Source organism: Gopherus flavomarginatus, chromosome 9, assembly GCF_025201925.1.
Source record: "Gopherus flavomarginatus isolate rGopFla2 chromosome 9, rGopFla2.mat.asm, whole genome shotgun sequence".
NCBI lineage: Eukaryota > Metazoa > Chordata > Testudines > Testudinidae > Gopherus > Gopherus flavomarginatus.
The window spans coordinates 76,803,666-76,823,294 of NC_066625.1; the positions used below are offsets into that span (position 1 = coordinate 76,803,666).

At 42.2% G+C, this 19,629-nt stretch overlaps 2 protein-coding genes across 3 annotated transcripts in view; both read left to right on the forward strand.

The window, feature by feature from the left end:
• MTHFS (methenyltetrahydrofolate synthetase) overlaps positions 1-19,629 on the forward strand; it is a 78,735-nt gene that overhangs the window by 27,660 nt on the left and 31,446 nt on the right. The gene's annotated exons all lie outside the window — the stretch shown is intronic.
• BCL2A1 (BCL2 related protein A1) lies at positions 9,939-12,899 on the forward strand. 2 transcript variants are annotated; one of them, XM_050967842.1, is made up of 2 exons: positions 9,939-10,417; positions 12,094-12,899. In XM_050967842.1, the coding sequence occupies exons 1-2, from the start codon at positions 9,998-10,000 to the stop codon at positions 12,133-12,135; spliced, it is 462 nt and encodes a 153-aa protein (XP_050823799.1). In that variant the 5' UTR covers positions 9,939-9,997; the 3' UTR covers positions 12,136-12,899. The 2 variants fall into 2 exon arrangements, with proteins under 2 accessions (XP_050823799.1, XP_050823798.1); XM_050967841.1 differs by having other exon boundaries at positions 9,944-10,417; positions 11,999-12,899.

A 19,629-nucleotide genomic window follows, 5' to 3' on the forward strand; every position in this document is an offset into this window, starting at 1 on the left:
CAGTGGCTCTCAACCTTTCCAGACTTCTGTACCCCTTTCAGAAGTTTGATTTGTCTTGCATAAACCAAGTTTCACTTAACATAAAAGCTAGTTGCTTACAAAATCAGACATAAAAATATAAAAGTATCACAGTACACTATTACTGAAAAATGGCTTTTTCTCATTTTTACCATATAATTATAAAATAAATCAATTGGAATATAAATATTGTACTTATAATTCAGTGTATAGTATATAAAGCAGTATAAACAAGTCACTGTATGAAATTTTAGTTTGTCCTGACTTTGCTAATGCTATTTATGTAGCCTGTTGTAAAACTAGGCAAATATCTAGATGAGTTGAGGTACCCTGCGTACCCCTGGGAGTACGCATACCCCTGGTTGAAAACCACTGCTCTAAGAAACCTTGAGGAATTCTGCATCATCACTGTGGCAAAGCAACCTGTAATCTATGCAGTATCAGAGGTGAGAATTGAGATTTAATGTATAGATATGAAAAGATGCCAAGAATATCACTTTAATTTTCAGCGAAATGTCTATTCTATATATTTATAGTAGCACCTAAAGGCCCCAGTGAGGTTGGGGCCCCACAGTGTCAGGTTCTGGATTGACAGACGGAGTAAGGAACAGTCTCTGCCTGGAAGATCTGAAGTTTCAAGGCCCCAACTCTGTAACTGACGGCATGTGGGCACACTCCAGCTCCGCATGGAGCCTCCCTGACTTCAGCCAAAGGTGGAAGAAAATAAATATTAGTATTCTCATTTTGCAAATGGGGGAACTGAGGCAGAGAGAGATCAAATGATTTGCTCAAAGTCATGCAGGAAATCTGACAATTGAATGAATCCCGATGTTCTGAGTCAATTGTGTGATATGAGAACTCAAGGTTTCCTGGCTGCCCAGCTTTTGTTCAGACCACAAGCCTCTTCCAGTACCGTCAGCCTACCCACTCAATTGTATAGAACTGAGACCAGACTTTCCATCCTCTTTAGACAACTAGAGAAAGGAACTTCCCTCCGAACTTCACTGCTTATTTACTTGCTCAAGAATATGTAGAGGATAAATGTAAAGCCAACTAATAAAGGGGGTTTTTTGGATCAGAGATCTCCATTTCAAAGCAGATTTATCATTCATTGTAAAATCTCCAAAGGAAAATTAAATCTAAAGAAGAAACAAGGATGATGCTATTGTTTAAGTTACTTGAGTGGTTGCACATCAGACCTGTATTTTCTCACTGGATGATTAACAGCTGTCCAACACAGATAACAAAAAAGCCTGTTTGGTTCAATAATTCATGTTCTTTCAGATTGTGCTGTAATAAACCAGATAACACTGAACATGTTATTCATCATGGCTGCTGAGTATAATATTGTGCCATGATGTGATGTCTTAGTGCAAAATCAGGAGTATATGGGAAAACACAAAAGAGCTTGAATTAAGGTCCCTTTCTCTAACGTATCTATCACTTTAGGCTCCACTTAGCTCCATGCAAGTGGACTCCTGTCCCCTGGCAGCTGGAGCTACTGAAGTCAATGTGGTACCACTCAGGCACACGGGGTCAGTCAGTGCAGAGCTACTTTGATGTCAAGGGTTCTGCACAGGTGCAAAAGTCCACTCCAGCCTTAATCTGGATTTGAGTTTGTGAAGCTTGCATGGCTCTAAATCTACTGTAAAACTCCTAATGAAATCAATAAAAGGCACAGTCTGGGGAATCATTGGAAAAACAGCTAATTTCTTGCTATAATTTGCAGCACTTTATGCATAATCTCCACCTGTTGAAAATATCTGGTGTTACCCCTCCATTATCTGCAAAGATTCCAGCCCCAAATCAGTGCAAAGCAGGTTTGCAAAAGATTTATAGGTATTGTGTGGATTAATGTGGGACTACAAAATTATCACCCATTCCTTTGTTGCTACTGAATTTCCTTGGTGCTGATATTTTATCAAAACAATTTAAAAACTGACTCATAATTAAATGTGAATCACAATTGCTGCATGATGAGTGAACACTAAGGTCCTGCTCCTGCAATTCATTGAAGGCAATGGGGCTCTTTGTGGGCTTAGCAGCCTGTCCACATGCAATGAATTATAAGCTCATGTCCTTGGCTTGTAAATGGTTCAGGGCAGGCACCACCTTTTAGATATAAATTTGTGAAGTGTCCATTGCCAAGTACAACGGGGCCCTGACTGAGGCATCTAGGTGCTGCCATTGTACAATAATACGTAATACTAGGAGTCAATAACAGGCAGCAATGGGGTTATGTTGAAAAGACTAGAAAACTCCTAAAGAACTAGCCTTTCTAAAGGACAAAAGTTCACTGGGGCCCAAATTCAGCTTAAATGCAAACATATGCTTAAGTCTCATTATTGTAATGCTTAAAGTTAGGTTTGTGCTTAAGTTTCTAACTGAATAGGGACCTAAATATGAAAATGAAGTGATGGGCAAATATAGATAAAAACATAATGCACGTTGAAGCTAAGTGATACAAAAAGAGAGTCTGTTAGGACATTTGATTTTTGCTCTGAAGCAAATTTCCATTTGCTATAGTTAAAGAATGCCCATTAGTTTGTGTAACTGGTAAGCAAAGCATCAAGCACCAGTTTTGCTTCACTCTTGTTTTATAGGATATCTTTTACTTTTATGAAGTCGAGAGTATTTCTATGTGCTCAATAACACAGTGATGAGTGTAGTATAAATACCTAGACAGATAGATTAGTTAGCTATTTGTATTCACCATCTCCTGGGTAAAGAGGAGTGCCATCACAGCATGCTCTTTGGAAGAGCAGAAAATCACAATAAACACAAGGATACAAATATATATATAGCCAATTTCTTGCTATTATTTGCAGCAATTTACGCATAATCTCTATATGTTGAAAATAATCTATCCCTAATGGTTGCATAAGCTATTGGGTTCACTGACCCATCCCCAAAGCATCCTTCTGAAGTCGTTTATGTGAGGCTGATGCAGAGATCATTTCTGCAACATGCAAGGAGCACAAAGGCAAACTGGTGTGGCTGCTCAGGGGGCAGACTACCCCGCATGTATTTTTTCTGCGCAAAACCTAAACCACATCACGAGTTATTCTGTGGATTTCATCCTGCTTATATAGAGTCTCAATTCTCAGACTATATATGGGTGGAATGAATTTCACCTCAAATGCTTTGAGACTCTAGGAAGAAAGGGGTTACAGAAATTGAAAGTGCAAAGTAGTTTCACCTGTTTCTGATCTATTGGGTAGATTACAGGTTTTTGAAAAGAGCATGTAAACATTAGAGATTAGCATCTTGATATTTTCATGCAAAGATACATATAGGAAGGCAATAAAATTCTTGAAAACTTTCTGAGTTAGGGTTCATGACTGTAGTTTAATACGCTACATGCTTTATTTTCAACATATCAAAATTAGTAAAACCACATTCGAGATTTATCTCTTTAAACATAATTTAAATTTAAAACAGATTTGGATGGTTTAAAGAGTAAGAAGTATCTCTCAATAGTACATTTGAATGTTTCTGCTCTTTAATAACTCAGAATAGTTCAAGACAATTTAAAACAAATGTGCTCCTGGACTGAAACCCTGATTATAAAGTTTTTCTTACAAGCACACTTGAAGGATGAGCTACGAACCTCTATCAATACTGATTTATAATGGAAGTACTGGTATTGATACAGCCCTCTTTATAGTGTTGTGAACAGAAAGGATATTATAGAAGAGTGATGAAGGACTGGATTTGTTAAAAGAATATATTTTCTATCTTCTAAAGGAAGATATTTGATTTCTGAATCACTAGCTGTGTGATGGTGTGTACAAACCCCACTCTGGGGAACAAGGAGCAACTCTGGTCATAAGAGGCTCTGTCCAGCCATGCCGGGGCTTAAAAGGGTGCAGCACAGCTCAGTCTGGGTGGTCAGTAGAAAGGAGAAGCAGCAAAGAATCCTGTGGCACCTTATAGACTAACAGAGGTTTTGGAGCATGAGCTTTCGTGGGTGAATACCCACTTCCTCAGATGCATGTAATGGAAATATCCAGGGGCAGGTATATATATGTGTGCTAGCAAGCAAGCTAGAGATAACAGGTCAGTTCAATCAGGGAGGATGAGGCCCTGTTCTAGCAGTTGAGGTGTGAAAACCAAGAGAGGAGAAACTGGTTCTGTAATTGGCAAGCCATTCACAGTCTTTGTTCAATCCTGAGCTGATGGTGTCAAATTTGCAGATGAACTGAAGCTCAGCAGTTTCTCTTTGAAGTCTGGTCCTGAAGTTTTTTTGCTGCAGGATGGCCACCTTAAGGTCTGCTATAGTGTGGCCAGGGAGGTTGAAGTGCTCTCCTACAGGTTTTTGTATATTGCCATTCCTAATGTCTGATTTGTGTCCATTTATCCTTTTCCGTAGAGACTGTCCAGTTTGGCCGATGTACATAGCAGAGGGGCATTGCTGGCATATGATGGCGTATATTACATTGGTGGATGTGCAGGTGAATGAACCAGTGATGGTGTGGCTGACCTGGTTAGGTCCTGTGATGGTGTCGCTGGTGTAGATATGTGGGCAGAGTTGGCATCGAGGTTTGTTGCATGGATTGTTTCCTGAGCAAGAGTTATTATGGTGTGGTGTGCAGTTGCTGGTGAGAATATGTTTCAGGTTGGCAGGTTGTCTGTGGGCAAGGATTGGCCTGCCACCCAAGGTTAACAGATCAACAGAGCCAGACGTGTACCCAGAAGCCTCCTACTGCAAGACAAACCCAAGAGAGAAACCAACAGGACTCCACTGGCCATCACATACAGCCCCCAGCTAAAACCCCTCCAACGCATCATCAAGGATCTACAACCCATCCTGGACAATGATCCCACACTTTCACAGGCCTTGGGTGAACCATCACTGGTTCATTCACCTGCACATCCACCAATGTAATATACGCCATCATATGCCAGCAATGCCCCTCTGCTATGTACATCGGCCAAACTGGACAGTCTCTACGGAAAAGGATAAATGGACACAAATCAGACATTAGGAATGGCAATATACAAAAACCTGTAGGAGAGCACTTCAACCTCCCTGGCCACACTATAGCAGACCTTAAGGTGGCCATCCTGCAGCAAAAAAACTTCAGGACCAGACTTCAAAGAGAAACTGCTGAGCTTCAGTTCATCTGCAAATTTGACACCATCAGCTCAGGATTGAACAAAGACTGTGAATGGCTTGCCAATTACAGAACCAGTTTCTCCTCTCTTGGTTTTCACACCTCAACTGCTAGAACAGGGCCTCATCCTCCCTGATTGAACTGACCTCGTTATCTCTAGCTTGCTTGCTAGCACACATATATATACCTGCCCCTGGATATTTCCATTACATGCATCTGAGGAAGTGGGTATTCACCCACGAAAGCTCATGCTCCAAAACCTCTGTTAGTCTATAAGGTGCCACAGGATTCTTTGCTGCTTTTACAGATCCAGACTAACACGGCTACCCTCTGATACTAGAAAGGAGAAGACTTTCCTAGTAGCTTCTGCTGGAATACAGCAGGAGCCTCATGCTGCCCCAAAGCAGACCTCAACTCAGAACTGCAGCCCTTTGCAGAAGAGAGTTGAACATCTGCTTGTGAGTTGGGAAGGAACCTCCTGACCCTCTTTCTGGTGGAATATGTTGTTGGCCAATAGCCAGGCCTTCACCATGACTCTGGAGAGGCAGGGATGCAGTAAGAAGTGACTGGGGAAGTAGGCTGGGTGGTACCCTTACGCAGGTTGCACACATGAACTGCCTGCCCCAGGACCCTGGGTTGGAACCCAGTGGAGCATGAGGGCCTTGGTTCCCCTACTGCCAACCCTGGACTTGAACCACTACGGGATGTGGTCTGGTGAGCTGATCCCCCATCACAAGCTGTTACAACTTATATACAAACTTTTAGTATTAAGTACAATTAAATTTCAAACTCAGTTATGTTTTTAGCATTGGCTATTTAAACCTGTTCTATAAAAATAGAAATAGTATCTTACGCCCAGTTCAGCAAGATACTCAAGCATATGCCTTACTTTAAATATGCGAATAGTCCCACTGAGGTCAGTGGCTGGGACTCTTAAAGAAACTTCAGGAAGTTAGGCACTCAAATCCCATTTAAAATTCTTGGGAATTGTGCACCTACTTCCCATTTGTGACGTTGAAAAATCTCACCCAATGCTTAAAGGTAAGCATGTGCTTAAGTAGTTTGCTGAAATAGGGCTTACATGCGGCAGGAGTTATCTATTGACAAGTCACCATGTAAAGTACCTTCATGCTCATGCATGCAGCCCAGCTCTAATGCATTTCAGACTGCAATAACACTCTCTCTCTCCCCTGCTGGCAATATTGTTAGATGTAGACCTGAACCAATGCTACTGATCCACTTGCAAGTGAACTTTGCAGGTGTCCAAATTTCCCTTGTTTTTATAATAGGCCAAACCCGAACTAAAGATTTAAGAATCTTAAAACTTTGAGGTGTTTGAAAAATTTGCTTTTGCTCTTTGCTGCAACATGAGACATGTCTTATAATGACATTGATTCCTGCAAGCCTGTTCCTTTGCCACATAGTACCATGGTGAGATGGGTATTTAGAATACCAAAATGAATTTGGCTGGAGCCTGAGGGTTTTACCAGTGACGCATGAAATCTTTGTGGAGGATTTGTAGGGCTCTAACAGGGCTTCAGTCATGCTCCCCTGCAAGGGGAGCTTGAAGAGATGTGTATATTGCTTGTTTCACCATTGGTAAGATATAGGGATCATTCAAACTGGCTCAGTGCTGAGTAAAAATCTGGAAAGGAGGTGAGGGATGGCTCAGGACAAAGCCATACATAGAGGAACATTCCGGAACAGTGTCCCCTGGTTACCAACCACACCAAGCTCCATCTCCCCATCTTAATGATGAATGTTGGTTCTGGGACCCAGTATGTTGCCTTGCCTCACCTCATGATTATGAGGCTGGGTTTGGAAAAAGATGAGTTGCATTGTGGATTAGGCTATATACTGGTTAGTGGGAGGTGGCAGGCAATGAGCAGTACAGCCAGCACCACCCCCGTGCCCTGGCATCTTTATGCCATTCTAGTGGTGGAGAGAGGTTGCAAAGGGGACAGAGTGCAAAGGGGACCCGCACAAGAATTCTTTCTGTGCAGGGGCTGAACAGGAGCAGCATATGTAGCCTTATACTGCCCATCCTTAGTCTCTGGTGTATGGGCATGCTGAGAGCAGATGGATTGTTTCAGGGACAGGAGGGGGAATGGCTAGAGTGCTCAGCTCCTAGCAATGGTGGGCTCCACTAAAGCCCAATGGCAGCTGTGCAGAAGCTGTTACAAGTTCGAGGAGCCCTTCTATGCTGGGATCCACATTGCCCTGCACATTATCCCAGAATATGTGAGGGGCAAGAGTAGCTTGGTCTCACCCTAGCCCCACCCCTCGGGCTGTGCTATCTGTGCTTCATCTCCTGAGAGGTGCAGCACAGATTCTGGCCCCTGCCCACAGTCTGGTGAACTGGTTCAATTGTCTTAAGAACTGCTGCCCTACTGCAGCTATTTCCTCTTCTATTTCTCTGTCACGTAAAGATTAGGAGAAGAGAAATTTAAGGAGATGAGCATTCCAAAACTTTGGAACTGAAGTGTTTAAGGTTTCTAGACTGACTGAATATGCTGAGAGATGCAAAAAATAAAAATAAAATAAGAATAAAAAAATCACCTAATCATTTATACTGAGAGGCAGTGGGTGAGCACAAATACCATTGTGTTTCTGTTCCTCACTGTGCATACAAACAGACGCAAGACACAGAAACCCTGAACAGATAACTGCTGTGACATTATTTCCTATACTGCTGGAACATTTCTGTGCATGCAGAAATGCTTGCTGCGGGCAGGTGGCAGCACACCACTGAGCAAACCAAACCGTCTTTTGCTTGACAATAACATAAATTAATCATTTATGCTCTCAGACAGGTTGGTTCTGAAGTATTAATAATTTTCATTAATTTAGAAGGGGAAGTCACTTAGGCCCCTCAAAAGCCCATGGGTCACCTCTGCTCCAAGATCTCTTTCTTGAGCAGTAACAATTAATTTAGACCCCATCATTTTGTATGTATAGTTGGGATTATGTTTTCCAAATGCATTACTTTGCATTTATCAACATTGAATTTCATCTGCCAGTTTATTGCCAGTCACCCTGTTTAGTGAGATCCCTTTGTGACTCTCTGCAGTCAGCTTTGGACTTAACTATTTTGAGTAATTTTTTATTGTCTGCAAATTTTGCCACCCCCTTTTCCAGACCACTTATGAATATACTGAACTGCACAGGTCCCTCTACAGACCCTTGAGGGACCCTGATATTTACCTCTCTCAATTGTGAAAACTGACCATTTATTCCTACCCTTTGTTTCCTAACTTTTAACCAGTTACTGATCCATGAGAGGCCCTTCCCTTTTACCCCATGACAGCTTACTCTGGTTAAGAGCTTTTGGTGAGGGACCTTGTCAAAGGCTGTCTGAACGTTCAGGTTCACTACATGAACCTAATCACCCTTGCCACATGGTTACTGGCCTGCTGTAATTGCCAGGAACTCCTCTGGAGCCATTTTAAAAATAGACGTTACATTAGCTACCCTACAATCATTTGGTACAGAAGCTGATTTAAATGACAGAATACATACTACAGTTAATAGTTCTGCAATTTCATGAGTTCCTTTGGAACAAATTTATCAGTTGTTTCACAACTTCCTCTACTCACATCTCAATCTGGGAGAGTTCCTCAGATTTGTCATCTAAAACAAATCTCTCAGGTGTGAGGATCTGCCCCACATCCTCTGCAGTGAAGACTGATTCAAAGAATTCACTTAGCTTCCCCGTAATGGCCTTCTCTTGCTTGAGTGCTCCTTTGGCAGCTCGATTGTTCAGTGGTCCCCTCGACTATTTGGCAGGCTTTCTACTTCTGATATACTTAACATTTTGTTGCTGTTAGTTTTTGTGTCCTTAGCTAGTTGCTCTTCAGATTCTTTCTTGGCCTGCCCTATACAGGATTTTATATTGGATTTGCCAGAGTTTACGCTCCTTTCTATTTTCCTCATTAGGATTTGGCTTTTGAAGGATGTCTTTTTGGACAAGTCAGAGGTAGAGGAAAGCATGGTTGTTGGCCCCTACCATTCAGAGACCCTCCTCTTTTCTCCTGCCTCCCAAGCACCCTGTTGACACTAGAAGCACCGATATCTTGTTCTCAGCTGCTGCCCAGTAAAAACCCCTGTAATTTGTATGTGTGTGTGTGTGTGTTCACAGTGCAGTAGGCCATATCACTTAATGCTGACTGGATGAATATTCTCTTATACCTGGATTCTCTGAGAGAAGGAGGAGTTGTGTAGGGGAAGAACTTTGTCACAGTCACTTCATTTCAATTGTCAGAGCCTGATCTTCACTCACATGAAGGCTTTGTGAGAATAAGGGCAGAGGTATAATCTTATAGAGCTGACACTCCCTTCTTCCATAGGCAAGAGGAAAGATATACCAGATTGGGGTTCCCTCTTATCACTAATAGGGAAGATTTAGTCACCATGTCCAAGCAGTCCAGAGTGAAGCATTGGCCACTGCCAGTGGCAGAATATTTCTCAAGAGTTGCATGTTCCAATAGTGTGCACTTTTCTTTTAAAAAGCAAAATGAGGCAGATCCTCAATGGGTGTAAATCAGCACAGGCCCGTTGAAGCTACACCAATTTACACCAGGTGAGGATGTGGCCCCTACTAATGTATTCTTGTAAGGCCTCACTTCCTGCATGATACATCATTCAGAATAAAGGGGTGGTTTTTTTGTACTCTTTGACCTCAGTCAGAATTTTTCTTTCATTTCTGAACTCATAGCCACAACCCACACATTCATTTAAGGAAGATTTACAGGAACTTCTGTGATGCAAGTGCCTAGCTTGTAGTTATTTAGTTCAGCTCTTACTTTCACACTCTTAGTTTCACACTGGTCAAAGGCTGTGCTTTGCTCTGAGCCTGCTTCTAAATGGAAAGCTCTGAGTACTGCTATGTTTACTATTTAGTCCAAGATTATCTGAAATACGTTCTTCAGGAACCACAGCTTGGACCAGCCCCAAGCAGAGTTGCTCATGTCTTAAGACACGCTGCATCCTTTCTGCAAAAGGAAAATGAAGAGAGTCTGAAACCATGTTTGGACACATTTGATATTACCTCTGTAGATGCTGCCAGAAGAATTTTCACTCAAGTCATGGATAAAGAATTTGCTGATGGAAACACTAACTGGGGACGGATTTTGACAATATTTATGTTTGGAGGAATTCTTTCTAAGAAGCTTCAAGAACACAGAGTTCAGCTTACAGGAGAAAATAAAAAGCAGATTTCTTATTTCATCACAGAGTACATTATAAACACCAAGGCTGAGTGGATAGAGGCAAATGGAGGTTGGGTAAGTTTCAGTGCTGTATTTTATAACCATTTTTCACTGCTATCTAGATCAGAAGAATTTTCATTAATAAATTTTTTTAAAATGTTCTTTTAACTACTGTCAAAAAGAATTGACAACTTAGCCAGGGCTTTATCATTTGCTTTATTTAAAACTTTTATAACTTGAATTCTTCCTTAAGACTTAAAGCAAATATCTTGCTTCAGACCTAAATTAGAGGAAAATACAAGACCTTTTTAAGGTGCTTGTGACAGTATAAACCACTAAAGTAAGCCCTGAATCATTTTTATACTACACTTTCCAAACTGAAATTAAAGTGAAAGGACACAGTAATAATGCTATGACCAACCTAATCCAAAGCCTTCTGAAGTCAATGGAAAGGCAAATCTTTATAGGTGAAATCCTGTCCACATTGAAGTCAATGGGAGTTCTGCCACTGAGCTCCATACAGCCAGGTTTTCATCCTCTGTCAATTTAGTTGTACAGTCTGATAATTAAATACAATTGGAGTTAAATCCTTCTTGCCTTATTCATGCACTGAGACTACTTGTGTGAGTAGAAATTGGCTGAGATATTCCTAGGACTTCCCCATGGTTATTTTACAAATACAAGTAAAGTATTTGACAAACAATAGGTTTCTTTTTCCAGCTTCATATATATGACCATTTAATGAAAGTTCCTGTGCTGATGCAGAGGAAAGTTGTAGGAAACTCCGCTCTTCTGCTTTGCAGGGTTTCATCACGCAAACCTGATTTTCTGTAGGAGTTTTGGGGAAGTTGATGGTAAATGCCATCAGAGCCTGAGATCCCCTGGTATTTTGTGCATGTATATATATGCAAATGTCACTTTCTCTTCATATCGCCTCTTTGGGCCCAATTCTTCTCCCAGTGCAATTACTCTTGATTTATACCATTGTAGATGAGCTCAGAATCAGGCTTATTTTCTCTTTTCTCAGCTGTCCCCATTTACTACTGTCTTTATCCTTTCCCACACTTTTCTCTAGCTTGCTCTTGCTCTATTTCTGTTGGGTAACAGTTGTAGTGAGTTAGTGGTGCTTCATACATCATGTTTATACAAGCTTCTTTGCCTGCCTCTTTCAGTCAAACCTGTTTAAGATCACCATCTATTCCTGACATTTTTTTCTCACTATATCTGGAATTTTCAAGAAGTACCTCATAACACCAGAAAGAGAAAGTTTAAAGGGGGAATATTTATAAGCATATTAAAACTGAAGCACGGACAGTTATGTTACTTGCAGAAATGAGCCCGAACCACAAAGTGTAAATCCAACCTAAATAACGAACCTTCTCCAGAAGGGAGTAGGCAGGGAGGGAGCACATTTGGCCATGTTATGACCTGGAGATGAAACAGGCTTTGCATGATTTGCAAATAGCTTCAGCTATTGTTTTTAAAGCCCAGTTCATCTTTTTCTGAGGTAGTTGTCTGTAAACCTGCGTCTATGGGAATAAAGGTTCAACAGCTCTATTGAACTGGAAGCCTCCTGCGATCATGAAACAATGGTGCATTTTTCACAAGCTCATTATTTTAAAGCTATAACCAGACTGTACATATTCTTCTCCATAGGAAAATGGCTTCCTAACTATGTTTGAGGAAAAACGATCATGGCTGTCCTTATTCAATATTAAAGCAAAAATCATGGATGCTTTTTCCTTCTTCAGTCAGTACTATTGACCAGACGGAGATCAGCCTTCCCCACGTAAACTGGATGTTGCCACAAGACACATTACAGTGGCTTTCTTCAAGCAAGAGGAAAATGAAAAAGCCTTCTAGAATTAAGGACATGTTTTCTTGCTTACATTATATTTTAATTTATATATATACTAGTAAATGTTTAGGTGCTGGCTTATTTGACAACAGTAAAGACTGGAGTCCTCCTGCTATCGAAAAGGTACAGAACTGACTCCCAATATGCCTCAGCCCTGACCTGGAGAGAACACCTCTAGGAGAGACAGAGAGCAGTTCAGTGTCTATCTTCTCTGATGCACCTTCAAAGACATGCATTGTTTCACCTACATATAATCCTATGGGTTAGGAGCACTATCAGTTTTAATTCTGAATTTTAAAAATTTTGTGAATTAAATTTCTTACTTTATTGCATTTTGTTGTTTACTTTATCAGCAGTAGACTTCTTAAATAAAGGGGGTAAAACACTCACTCATGAAAGTACATGCAAATTCATGAGATGGATCAAATGATCACTTGGGACCAGCAATTTAAAATGTGTGTATGTATTTACTAATCAGTACAATGGCATCTGTGTAATAATTTCTGTTTTTAAAAAGGTTCTTCATATGCATGGTGTTCTTTCCACCTGCAATGACCACTTGATTTATTTGTTTAAAGAGATGCTTTTAAATGGCCACATGAAAAAAGTTTATTTGAAATCAATAAATTATTTGCATCTTCTATAATTAAAATGTGACCAATGGGTTTTTGGAAAAATATATTAAAATATAAACATATACTTAGGCTGAAAGTTTATTTTTACCAAGTTTCATCTCTGAAAAAACATTTTTTTTCTATTCAGCTGAGTTAAATCACCTCGTAAAGTAAGAGTGGGCATAGGTGCAAATCTAGGCAGTATGGGCCTGATCCAAAGCCCACTGAAGTCAATAAAAAGACTTGTTTACAAGTTAGTCTGCAGTATTTTTGGTGCATTATCTGTCAGCTTGTGTATGAGCAGCCTGTTAGAACTTGATTAAATAATATATATGGATCAGATTTGGATGGCAGTACAGTACTACATATTTAGGGGATACATTTAGTGAATGAAGTAGGAGCCTCTGAAAAGTCACAGGAACACCTTCTAATGGATTTCTTGGCTTTCCTTGTCAAAGGTGGACACATTTGTACTGACTCAAGTCTTACACTTGCTCTCTGACTTCATATAGTGATTGTTAAAGATTTCAACTTATGCTAACTAAAAGACCTTTTCTTTAACTACTAGGACCCTAGGATTCGCCTGGATAGCTAATAAGAGTTGGGACTTGCTGGTCTCCCTTACAGGAACGGAGGGAGTGAACCAGGGTAGGAAACACCAAGTACATATGGGTGGGGAACAGTGGTTCCTTGCCATGCCACCTCTTCTCTGAGAGCGCTCTATATAAGCATGGTTCTGTAGTGTTGGATGTGCCATAGCAGGAAGGCAAGCAGTTGCTCTTGGAGGGCATGTTCTCTATGTGACGTGGTGGCTTTTTGATAGAAAATGCTCAAGTGTTTAGAAAAAGTTACAAGCAGTATTAGCTCCCTCTACAGTTTCTCTTCTCACTGGAAGATGGGATACTGCAGAGCTGCAAGGGAATGGTTACAGATAGTACAGCTCCTCGAGAATGTTAAGGAGGACTCTTTAGAGCACAAAGAGGTGGAAAGCCACCTTCAAAGATAGCCCGGGCTCTAGATAACATGGCATGCCTTCCATGTGGATCCTTGCCATCCCTGGGATGTGCAAATCCAGCTTTATTTGATGAACCTCATGGAGTTTCTGCAGTACATTGTCTTTTCCTACAGGAATCCTGGTCACTAAGTCACTGACCCTGGTCATTCAGTTCACCTTCAGACACAATTCTCAATGTTTATCTTAGTTGTCACTATTATTACTATTGTACAGGCAAAGAACTTCAGTAATTCCTAGGGATTGTAGATCAGCAGCAGGGAATCAAAAATGACGATACTGCTAATTGTGAACAAAGTGGTTGTAAATTAAGTGTTTAAAGATTTGTAGTTAGCGCTCCTTGTGAACTTTCTCTGTCAACTAAATGACACATTCATTGACAATCTTTAGGTATATTTTGTCCCAATGGAAAAATACAAGTTCATTTTTTGTCTAATAACTTAACTTGTATAACTTGTATATTAAATATACAAAACCAGACTTCACCTTTTATATAGACATAGAATTACAGATAGACCATGTAATGGTTTTAGCACTTGTCTTTCATCTCTAAAACATGGGTTTAAATAAGGGAAGCTAGGATTATCAGCTAAGTGATCCATTGGGACTAGGGACTATCTTCACCAATAACAAAATCTATAGCTGCTCTGGATTTATGAAAAAGAACAGCTAGTATATCTGGTACCTCTTTTTATTATTTTATTATTCATTCTTTGTATTATCATAGTTTCCAGGAACCTTAGACCTGGAACGGGACTCCAGTGTGCTAGAAATGACAGACCCTGACCCAAGGATCTTACAGTCGTACAAGACAATAGACAGCAGCTAGATACAGAGAGATGGGGAGTTCAGGGAAACAATGAGACAATACTGATCAGCATGAGAAGCAGTAGTTTCAGCACCCCAACAGCCTAACCATTGTCAAGTTTTTGTAGGCCTCACAGCAAGAGTTTTTAAGGAGAGTTTTGAAGGAGGATAATGAGTTTGTTTTGCAGATGTTTACAGGGAATTTTTTCCAAGGCTGAGGGGAAGCATAGGAGAAAGCACAAAGATGCTTGTTTGAAAATTTAACAAGTGGTCAATAGAGGCGGGCCTTATGAGCCAACTGGAGGCAGAAGTCACTCTTTTGATAGTGAATGAAAGATGATAGGTAGGGTGGAGATAGGTCGTGAAGGGCTTTGAAAGTGAACACAAGTAGCTAACATTTGATACAACAGAGAAGAAAGTCAGTGAAGGGATTCAGTTACACTGGTATATCTTGATTTCTATGTGATATCTAAGTATACTTGTATATTTTAATGCTACTGCCTCAATTGTGTAGAACACTACTGACGTTGTTTGGTTACTGACATCACGTTAGGCACCACCACATCTGCAGTGCATCTATACCACAACCATTGAAGACATCACTTCAACTGTCAGGCAAAATACTGGAGCAGCAGACAATGCTCTGTTGCTGGAGGAAAGGGCAGTCAAACGGCAGTGGAACAGCACAGAAGATGAATACATCAGTATAGTGGTCAGGTAGTATAAGAATGTCACTGCAGCACATGATGGTATTGAGACCTACCAGATCACCTAATCCCATTTTCCTACCAATGGAGCATTGATCATTATTGTATTTACTAGTGTTTGGTCAGATATTTTAAATGCCCCAAGTGATGACGCTTATGCCCCTTTCCTTGGGAGACTGTTGCATGAGTTAATACATGTTCCTGACAGGCGTGATGCAAGACAGTGCAGGCCACAGAAACTGCTGAGACATACTGAAAGGGAAGAACCACACTGACAAAAAAAGCCATCATCCATTCCTGTAACTCACAAAATTCCCCTAGCGTTCCAGACACTGTCTCCTACTCTCCCTCAGTTGTCATTTAGTCAGTATGAGAACTGGAATCACTTGGTCAATGGCTGTTAAATTATATTACGTTCTACTCCCCCTTTGGATAGCAAAATCATGATGGGATGATTTCTTTATGATGTTCTGTTTACACTAGGCAAAAATGATTTGCAACCAAGTGTTGGATGGGACGCCTTTCTACAAACACAACAGTCAACTTCAGACTGCTCTAAATTATGGTTGGGGGGTAACATTAAACCATCTTTGCCACCTGCCTCTGGTCCTGTGCTGAGCACAGCTGAGGCAGGCCAGTGAATCTGGAGCAGTATTTCTAACAGAGTAGCAAGCCCCCCAGTACATTAAAAAGTATCTTTCAGGTCTCTTCATACATCAGACAGAAGCAACATAGGCCCCTGACATCTTCCAAAGTATTTTTGACAGTCATTTTCAATTGGTTGATTTTAGTAGTAGATGCTAAAGTCTGAATCATTAAAAAAACTCTCACAGTAGTGAATCTCCAGGCATTCTAAAATCAGAAGTCAAATCATGAGATTGGCTTGCAAATCACAAGATTTTAATTAGTTGACTGGCTTCTGATTCTTTAGGGTGCACTTGGTTCACATTTTCAAACTGTTCTTTGGAACCATGAGGATTAGAAGTTTCTGAAAGCAGAGACTGTTAGTGAGCACTCGACTCCAAAAGCTACAGGTTTAAAAACATCAACCTCTGCACCAGTGGTGATAAAACCAGAAGAGCTGCCAAGGCTGATTTCAAGCTTACAAGGATTTGCAGTCAGAATGGGTGGGTTGGGGTCTCATGGGCGGCCAGAATCACAGAATCATAGGACTGGAAGGGACCTCGTGAGGTCATCTGGTACAGTGGTTCTCAAACTTGGGCTGCCACTTGTTCAGGGAAAGTCCCTGGCGGGCCGGGCCAGTTTGTTTACCTGCCGCATCCACAGATTTGGCCGATCGTGGCTGCCACTGGCTACGGTTTGCCGCTCCAGGCCAAATGGCGGCTGCAGGAAGGGCAGCCAGCACGTCCCTCAGCCCATGCTGCTTTCTGCAGCCCCCATTGGCCTGGAGTGGCAAACCGTGGCCATTGGGAGCCACGATCAGCCAAACCTGTGGATGCGGCAGGTAAACAAACTGGCCAGCCCGCCAGGGACTTTCCCTGAACAAGTGGCGGCCCAAGTTTGAGAACCACTGATCTAGTCCAGTCCCCTGCACTCATAGCAGGACTAAGTATTATCTAGATCGGGGTGGGCAAACTTTTTGGCCTGAGGGCCACATTGGGGTTCCAAAACTGTATGGAGGGCCAGGTAGGGAAGGCTGTGCCTCCCTAATCAGCCTGGCCCCTCCCCCCTCCCGCCCCATCCAACCCTTCCTGCTTCTTGTCCCCTGACTGCCCACTCCTGGGACCCCCTACCCATAACCAACCCCCTGGGACCCTACTCCCTATCCAGCCGCCCCTGGTCCCTGTCCCCTGACTGCCCCAACCCCTATCCACATCCCCACCCCCTGACAGGACCCCCAGGACTCTCATGCCTATCCAGCTGCCCCCTTCTCCCTGTCCCAACTGCCCCTCAGGACCCTCTGCCCCTTATCCAACCCATCCGCTCCCCACCGCCTTACCATGCCACTCAGAGCACCAGGACTGGCAGCTGTGCTGCCCGGCCAGAGCCAGCCACGCCGTCGCGCAGTCTAGAGCACCAGAGCAGGTTGGCAGCTCTCGCAGCCCCGCCACCCAGAGCGCTGGCGGCATGGCAAGCTGAGGCTGCGGGGGAGGGGGGACAGCAGGGGAGGGGCCGGGGGCTAGCCTCCCCAGCCAGGAACTCAAGGGCTGGGCAGGACGGTCCCGTGGGCCGGATGTGGCCTGCGGGCTGTAGTTTGCCCACCTCTGGTATAGCTCCATCTATGAACTAAATAGCACAATAGAGAACAGAACGTATGACCTTACTACTTGAAACACTGGTCTCTACCATTTCAGCTACAGAAGAATCTCTGGTACAGTGAAGTAATAGGACTTACAGAGAATCCTGTCTGTGGGCCTGTTTCTAGGGTCAGCCAGCTGCAAAAACTTGGGCAAGTCTCAAATTCCAGCCACTCACTGAACTGTTAAATGGGGCATAAGCAGACCTGCCTGGAGGCATTACACAACAGTGGAGGACATTTTCCATTTTTCTCCTCTCACATCTAGGCAGACTCATTGAGCTAGTCAGGGACAAGACTTATAAGGATTCTGCAGAGAAACTATAATGCAGGTTCCCTTGTTCTATGTGTGGACTGCCCCAAGTGTAAATTGGGTGGTCTTGTGCCAGTGCTTGTGTGTACTTGTCACCACTGTCCTCTATGTTATGTTCATGACATACACTCAGAGAAGTTAGATAAAAACATAAAGTACTCTTGCTGAAAGGTTGCAACGTAACACAACTTTATTTCTTAGAATTCAGAAGAATAACACACACACACAAAAGAGACAAAGCAGGTTACTCCCTAAAAGAGAGGCACAACTCACCACACTTTACTCTGAGGTATCTTCAGACTGACTGCTGCTAGGCCCAGATCCTAACCTGCAAGCAAGGTCAGGGGAAAAACCCCATTATGTAAAGGGCAGCCTACGATTGTAACACAGTTTTCAAAACACTACACGTTACAGAATAGAATGTCAGGTGATTCAAGTTTCTGTGAAATATATAATCCTCTGTTGCCTTATCTGCAAATGGGCTAAAAGCCATATAATTACTGATGACAAACAACGATTCTTCTTTAGTTCAATATTCCCATGCAGTGCAGAACACCATCAGAGATACACAGTGGAGATTGGAGTGAAGACTTTCACCCTAGCATGTATGTAGTTGTGGTTTCCCCATATAAAGGAGAAAACAAGGCTGACACTATCATTTGAGCAAATCCCTTTAAATGTCTGTATCATTCAAACAGTGGTATGCCGAACTCCCAAGTTACTTCAGGTCAAACAATTCCATATTCTGTAACAGTCCACAGATCTGCTGAGGAGTTAGCTAATTGTATGCAAAATGCTAGGAAGGACTGAAGGCTTTCCGAGGACTGGGGCAATTCTGTGACATTTTTTGTGCTCTTCAAAAGTCAATTCTTGCAAAATAAGCCCATTTCCCCTAAATAACCTCACATACAATAGCAGATATTGTACAAAAGTAATGTCCTCACTACTTTCCCATCTGATGGTAAATAATATTTGTTTATTTTATTTTATTTTATTTTATTTTTGTGTGTGCTGAGATGAGTCAGAAAGAAGAGAAACCTTTCATCCCTTTAGGAGAGTGTCAGTATCAGCTTCTGCCATTTCTTCTGCAATCGATTAGCTCCTGGAAATTAGGGGGGAGAGGGGTTCAGGAGGGTTGACATTTTGCTGTTCAATAGTGACACCTGCTGACTGCTCAGGAACATCTTAATGGAGGTCTCAGAAAACACAGTTCAGCCCTAGTGGCTGGCAGACAGATATGGTGATGTGAGTTGTGTCTACAGAGGTGGGGTAGGGTGGGGGAGTTGAATAATGAGCATACTAAGTGCTTGATAAAAGCACAGAGCTGACCTGAGCAAAGCCCCTGCAATCAGTGCTGTTATCTGTTTGCAACTCTGCATGCGCTGCATGTGTAAACCATATTGCGTTGCTCCTCTTGACATTAGGGACCATAGCTGGAGGCCCTTACTCAGGCAAATCTCCCAGGACTGAGTAAGGACTTCAGGATTTGGCCCTGTGCAGAATGCACTATTGCAAAGATAGTGCCTGGGAATTCAAACTTCTACAGCAAAACAAATGGTGAGACAGTGCACCTCAGCGTCCACTGTATACTGCTCTCGGTTGTTCAGAGCTCACCCAGAATCGTTCCTATTACTGCCAGAACTTCCTCTTCCTCTCGCCTACTGCTGCCACAACTTCTGTCACTGGGGCCAGAGGTGGATTGTTCAAATGTTCAGCAGC

Bases quoted from the DNA above. Each gene is read 5' to 3' on its own strand.
- BCL2A1 (XM_050967841.1), top strand. From the start codon at position 9,998: ATGGAAAGCTCTGAGTACTGCTATGTTTACTATTTAGTCCAAGATTAT. The intron at 10,418-11,998 runs GTAAGTTTCAGT...TCTTCTCCATAG, and splicing joins TAGAGGCAAATGGAGGTTGG to GAAAATGGCTTCCTAACTAT.